At 37.7% G+C, this 7,382-nt stretch overlaps 1 protein-coding gene across 1 annotated transcript; it reads left to right on the forward strand.

The window, feature by feature from the left end:
• The first annotated feature begins 296 nt into the window (after nucleotides 1–296).
• LOC134654414 (protein SCO1 homolog, mitochondrial) lies at nucleotides 297–6,772 on the forward strand. The gene is made up of 5 exons (XM_063509859.1): nucleotides 297–674; nucleotides 4,767–4,890; nucleotides 5,327–5,408; nucleotides 5,496–5,622; nucleotides 6,617–6,772. The coding sequence occupies exons 1-5, from the start codon at nucleotides 402–404 to the stop codon at nucleotides 6,764–6,766; spliced, it is 756 nt and encodes a 251-aa protein (XP_063365929.1). The 5' UTR covers nucleotides 297–401; the 3' UTR covers nucleotides 6,767–6,772.
• The last annotated feature ends 610 nt before the right edge of the window (nucleotides 6,773–7,382 follow it).

Below are 7,382 nucleotides of genomic sequence, written 5' to 3' on the forward strand. Positions count from 1 at the left end.
AATGGCATTTGCATATTTTTTTTGATGAAATGTGGCCATTATTACTTTATTATTTATTTTAAAATACTATGATTCTGAAAAAAGAAGCATGAAGATAAATAGACTATAGTAAGATTATAATTCAAAATACATTTTTTATTGTAATTTTCTTTATTATACGTTTTAATTTTATTGTAGTATCGAAGAGCAACGAATCGATACTATCGATAGTTGTACTTTTCTTCTGGCAACACACGTCATTCGTATTTTGACATACGCGTGACATTGACAATCGGAAGATTTGACTTGACACAGCCAGCTGATACGATAAAACTCCCACCGAGGAGCATGTAGAACAGGAAAAGGCATTTAAAACTAAATACATTCTTATCATCATCGTCGTAACACAAAACAAGCTTAAAATGAATTCCCTAGTCCGAAATAGTAGGTTGGCATGCCGCGCGTTTTCAACATCGCTGGTGCGACAGTGCGCTCAGCCGCCTAAGAGGACGCCGAAGCAGTTCTTCGGGCCGATAACGTGGAAGTCCATGGCGGTGACGGCGGTGGTGGGCGGCGGGCTGACGGGGTTCATGCTGTACGTGAGGAAAGAGAAGCAGGTGGCGGTAGATAGGGAACGTAAGCGGCAGCTCGGCAAGGCTAAGATCGGAGGAGATTTTGAGCTCGTGGACACGCAGGTATGGAGTTAACTGCTTAAGGCCTACTTCCACCATTCCACTAACCCGGGTAACCGGTTATACCTGGAGTTACCATGGTTACCAGTACAATTTGATGTTAAGGGTTTTAATAAGTTTTAGGTTTTTTAGTAAGTAATGTGTCACACACAGGGACCGGAAAACCCCTTTTAAAGATTAATCGTATCGATAAAGTAACCCTATTAAATGCTTACCCAGAGGTCATGGTTACCCTATCGTTTGGCTTACCCTATCGTTATGGTAACCATATTGAATATGATTAATCATATTAGATGTGGTTACCAAATCAAATAGGGTGTAGATAAGGTAGTTAAGCCTATAATATTTACCGCTTACCCCTTCATAGGGTAACCCTTTTCCCGTCTCTTTTCTACGTAGGCGGCGATTCTACCTTTCTCATTGAACAGAACAGGATAGATAGAGATAGGTAGGCGGGGACGGGGGGGCGGCAGCCGCAAAAGCGAAACAAGTGGAGTGAATTGGAGCAGTCACATCACATTCTGTTCTGGAGTCCTCTCTAATTACTCGTGTTACTCGCGTCCTGAGTTTGGTGACACGACGTCATGGAATATACAGGTGGATTTTCTTTTTGGGTCAGTGAGGGCAGCTACCAGATCCCGTGCTGCTACGAGAAAACGGTCTAAGAAGACCTTCCCTCGATTTCAAATTAATGAAGATTGGCTTTTACAGGTTTTGGAAAAAACATACAGGGTGAGAGGAAAAGGTCATTTTTGACAAACTTTTTTTTTGATGCCAATCGATCCAATTCCCATTAACCTGTCGAATCCCACGATATGACGTCACCATAAGCGTTCTGGCTCATATATGAGCCGTGGGAGCTGACAGATTAAGGATCAAAAGCTTGTATGGAACCAAAAAAAATTTCCGGCTAGAAAAGCCACAAATTGAGGAAAACTTTTCCCATACAATTTGTATGAAAATGAAAACTTTTATTTTTCAGATGCTATTTTTGTATGCCAATCGATTCCATTCCTATCCAGTATCATTCGTTTCCTAGGGGTCAACTTACGGTAATGTACTAAAAAAGCCACAAATTAATAAATACTTTTTCCATACATTTACTATGGATATTTTTTTTGGTTCCATACAAGCTTTTGATCCTCAATAGGAATGGGATCGATTGGCATCAAAAAAAAAGTTTGTCAAAAATGATCTTTTTCTCACACCCTGTATGTTTTTTCCAAAATCTGTAAAAGCCAATCTTCATTAATTTGAAATCGAGGGAAGGTCTTCTTTGACCGTTTTCTCGTAGCAGGACGGGATCTGGTAGCTGCCCTCACTGACCCAAAAAGAAAATCCACCCTGTATAAATGCAAGTGTCCGGACGGACTGACTGATTCATCAACGAAGAGCCGAAACTACAAAAGATAGAAAGTTGAAATTTACACACCAGATTACATTTATAAAGTGTACAAGAGATAAGAAGCGATTTTGAGAAATTCAACCCCTAAGGGGGTTAAAAAGGGGAGGAAAGTTTGTATGGGGTTCAAGTTTTATTTTAAGCTAAGAATTTGAAACTTCGTAAAAAGATATATTATTATAATACAAGAAAACTAATTTCAGCGGTTTTGAAAATTTATCCCCTAAGGTGGTGAGAAAGGGGTTGAAAATTTGTATGGATATCAAACATTTGTTTGAGTGCGGGACTTGAACCTTTGTATTGGGGATATTATTAGAAGACAGGAAAAGTAATTTCAACGTTTTGTAAAATTCATCCCCTAACAGAGTTAAAAAGGTTTTGAAAGTTTGTATGAGGTTTAAATTTTATTTTAAGCGAGGAACTTGAAACTTCCTAAAAGGGTATTATTTCAAAACGGCAAAAAACGAATTTCAGCGTTTTTGAAAATTCATCCCCTAAGGTGGTGAAAAAGGGGTTGAAAGTTTGTATGAAGATCAAACATTTTTGTGAGTGCGGGGCTTGAATCTTTGTACAGAGGCATATTATTAGAGTACAAGAAAAGTAATTTCAGCGTTTTTAAAAATTCTTTGAAAAATTTGATTATTTTTGCGCTACGACGCACGGTTTAGGAGATACAGCATTATAAAGTTTTTTTTTGTTTTTTTTTTATATCTCTTTTGTGTTTTTTTTTTATATTAATTAGGGGCTTCTTACAGAGGAATGAACATTTTAATATTTTTGCGCTACGACGCACGGTTTAGGAGAGACAACCCATAATCATTTTTCTTTCTTTTTTTAATTTTTTTTTTGTTTTTCGTGTTTTTTAAATATTACTTACGGGATTCAAAGGGGAACGAAAATTTGATTATTTTTGCGCTACGACGCACGGTTTAGGAGATACAGCATTATAAAGTTTTTTTTTTGTTTTTTATTATTTCTTTTTTGTTTTTTTTTTTTATATTAATTAGGGGTTTCTTACAGAGGAATGAACATTTTATTATTTTTGCGCTACGACGCACGGTTTAGGAGATACAACCCATAAACATTTATCTTTCTTTTTTTTAATTTTTTTTAGTTTTTTGTGTTTTTTAAATATTACTTACCGGTTCCAAAGGGGAACGAAAATTTGATTATTTTTGCGCTACGACGCACGGTTTAGGAGATACAGCCCTATAAAGATGAAAACTGATGATGATGATGATGCTTAACCAAAACATGTCTATGGTTCACTCATCTGTCAGAAATGACAATTAAAATTAGGTTGGCAACAATGTATTCCATACAATATTTTTTAAGTGGTGATTACACGAAGTATCGTAAAAGTGCCAAAAAGATACTGCGTGTATGCACAAATACTTTTTTGGGGAATAGACTAAAGACTTGTCTTGACAACTATAAGAGAGGGGTTTAAAGGTGTGTGCACGACCCTTTAAATGACAAATAAAAGTACGGGAGTAGAAAAAACATTTTTTTTTAAATTTTGGCCATATGAAACATAGAAATGTAGGTATATTATTATTTACCAAGTCCAGCCCCCTACTAAATAACTATGATTTTTAAACCGGGAAAATTTCCTTATCGGCCGGGACGCCGGGACACCGTGCTTCAAACCGGGACATGTCCCGGCGAACCGGGACGTATGGCAACCCTACCTTAGGGGCTTGAAACTTCGTAGGTTGTGATGTGAAATACAAGTCTCATGCGTTGTATAATATTAATAATTAACAACTGATTAACCGTCCTACTGCAATCTTTTGCTGCATAATGTTCTAAGCTAACGTAGAATATATATATATAACCACCAAGTGAAGTAAGTATTCACAATATTTTGCAATTTAAAATTCCGCCGACCGCAACGCACTATTACGAGCTCCGTCCGAACAATTCTATAAACACAAACAGCAAGCTCGGACTTGTTCGCCGCCGCCGCCCGGCAAATCACAACGATATTTTCGCGCACGGACAAGCAATAATAGCATCTTGATCAAAGGCGTAAGCGCTACGGCTAATGCATAAAGTCTGTTTATTTGTGTGTGTAGGCTCGCTCGTGCCGCCATACTTGTACCTATTGTCAACCATGCGCTTGTATGTTGCTGCAATAATCAGCCGAAAGCCTTGGTCACAGAGATTAAAATAGCTTGATCGCATTTGAAACCCACTTCATAGGGAAACTTTAATAAAGGGTTTTTGGTTTTGGTAAGCGCTTACCCGAGTTAACTGTATTCAATTTGGTAATTTTTTCGTTTGGGTAAGTCAATGATGTGCTTTCCGAATTGATAGGGTTTTTAAAAACCACTCTATCATTAACCCGGGGTAAAACCCTCTTCAGGGTAAGCGGTTCCGGTCCCTGGTCACACAGTGCTGTAATAACTCATTCTACTTTTGTATTGGAACTATTAGTTCTGCTTTCAGTAAAAATAATATTGAGAGTTACTTAAAAAATAAATTACATATGTGCAAAAGCACAGCAATATTTGGACTTTAAGGATGTTTGTCATTTTCATAAGATGCTTACCGGATGAATGTCTTCTATGATCTCTAACCTCTATTTGCATGACCACTTTTTGCTGGTATTGTATGTAATTACCCACATAAATTGTGCAACACAATACACATAAATTGTGTAACATAAACATGTTTATTTATTGTTTTAGGGCAAACTGGTAAAGAGTGCAGATCTCTTAGGCAAATGGCTATTGATATACTTTGGATTCACCCACTGTCCTGACATTTGCCCTGATGAACTGGAGAAATTAGCAGAGGTTGTTAATAAGCATGGTGAGTTAGAAATTATAATTTAAAATTATTGAAACAAATTGCAAGAACAACTAACTTCACAGTTACCTATTGTGTTTTGTTGCTGTATACCTTTCATTTGAAGAATTAATGTTTTAAAGAGCATTTCGCCAAAATTTAACTTAACCTCCTAAGACCCCGCATACAAATTTATGTACATATTCCAAAAAATATTATGACTTTCATTGAGTAACTAAGGGTTCCAAATTCAAAAACAAAAATGCTTCTGGATCTCAGGAGCGTAAAACATTATCACTTTAATGTTTCTGAGAAGCTGACTTCTGGTTTGACACTGCAAAATTTCCAACTAATCAAAATCAGATGGCTAATAGCATTTTCAGAAGTATTAAATTGCAAGTGATATAGTGAAATGTTCATAAGGATACATAAACGTAACAAAAAACTTAATTGTTTACAGATTCAACTCCGTCTGCACCACCGTTGCAACCAGTATTTATATCTGTAGATCCTAAGAGAGATACACCTGAGATTGTGGGAAAGTAAGTTTATTATTACAATATTTAATGAACTGCCTAGCTAAAATAGGTAATAAATCATTCCACTAATTCATGTTTCGTTATCGGCAGATACTGTAAGGAGTTCTCCCCACGGTTTCTAGGCCTGACCGGCACCGTGGAACAAGTACAGAAGGCGTGCAAGTCGTACAGGGTGTACTTTAGCGCGGGGCCGGAGGACGTCGACAATGACTACATCGTAAGTGTATCTTGATCTAGACGCCTAGCCAGATGATTATCGTTTATAGAACACGGCAACCATAAAACCACAAACCACGTTTTAAAACATAAGCTTGTATAGTTCGTTTTTTTTTAGCATTAAAAAGAACTTGAAAGAAGGTAAGCGATTTTGACATGTCTTTTAATTGAAAAACACATTTTAAAAATCAATAACTATTACTTATGAAAGCAGAAGACTATAAAAGATCGTATTAGATTCATAATTGTTACATATTTACCGTAACTTATTTTTAAAATGTGTTTTTCAATTAAAAGACACATCAAGATTGTTTACCTTATTTCTAATGCTAAAAAAACGAACTATAAGTAAAGATGAGGTTGGTCTGTAGTTATAATTATCATTGGTACAAAAAATGAAATTTTAGCCAAAAAAGATATTTACTCACATTTATAGACGGGATTAATAACTAGCTTAAATCTAAAATAGGCCCTCGAGGCTTTGTACTAAGGATGCTGGCGGCATTTCCTCGCTGTATCGCAATGCTGATACGTTGTGCGGGTCTATCGCGAAACTTATTTTATTACCCGTATTTACCGACGTTTCGACACAGGTTTCACTGGTCGTTGGTGCTGGTAAGCCGCGTATGTCAGTTAATGTGTGTTCAAAACGCGAAAGTTGTAAATATTATCATAGAGAAAAAAATACATAGAGTGCTCACTCCATACATCAGTTTTAGTACCAAAAATACTATTAGCATCTAGCATCGAGTAGCTGAACTATCAGTAAGTACTGCTACTTGACAATAGATGTAGCACCGACCGGCAAGTCTTATGCTGTTGAGGTAAGACTTTCCGGTCGGTGCTACATCTATTGTCAAGTAGCAGTACTGATAGTTCCGCTACTCGATGCTAGATGTAGGCACTGATATTAATAGTCTGAACAGATGTATGGAGTGAGCACTCTTGTCTTATTATATTTCTCTATGATATTATAAAAACGTATTACTTCGCAGGTGGACCACACCATCATCATATACCTGGTGAACCCCGATGGCGAGTTCGTGGACTACTACGGGCAGAACCGCAACGCGAAGGAGATCCACGACTCCATGCTCGTCAACATACAGAAGTACGAGGCCTCCAAGAACTCCTCGTGGTTCTGAACGGGTCGTCACCACAGACAAGACATCCTCTAGACTGAGCATAGTAACGCTACCCCCTCTGCCACTTATACGGTAGTTTTACTCCATCTTCGAGTCAATCCCGTGCCGTGATTGGTCCGTGTCTTTGAACGGACCAATCACGGCACGGGATTCGCTCACCTCGTCCCCCCGCACCCCCGTGTTTTTGGCAGCATCGGTTTCATGAAATAATTGCTCTAAACTCAGTCTAGAGGATTCCTAGTCTATGGTCGTCACACAGAACCACAAGCTCACTTCTGTTCTCGAAGTTAAAAATGTTTAAGCTTTTTTTTTCTTTTTTAATGGACTTGAGGGCGGTGTATGTTTAAGCTTATTTTTTGGTAAAGGACGCTAAGAATGAAAAACTTGCCCATGATGCCAGCGGTCAATGACACTGTGCGAGCGGAACAGCACAATGTTTATTGCGCGTGCGGTAGAGAGAGGAACATGCGGGTCAATGTTGTTGGAAAGTGTCTTCGTAAACTAAAAGAATCTTGTTTATAGGTAACTGCATAACCTGTCAGATCTGGGCGTGAAAGGAAACTATGAGAAGTCCATACGAAGATATATATTGTCGAAAGAAATAAGCACTGATTAC

The sequence above is a fragment of the Cydia amplana genome, chromosome 1 (genome assembly GCF_948474715.1).
Source record: "Cydia amplana chromosome 1, ilCydAmpl1.1, whole genome shotgun sequence".
Taxonomy (NCBI): Eukaryota; Metazoa; Arthropoda; class Insecta; order Lepidoptera; family Tortricidae; genus Cydia; species Cydia amplana.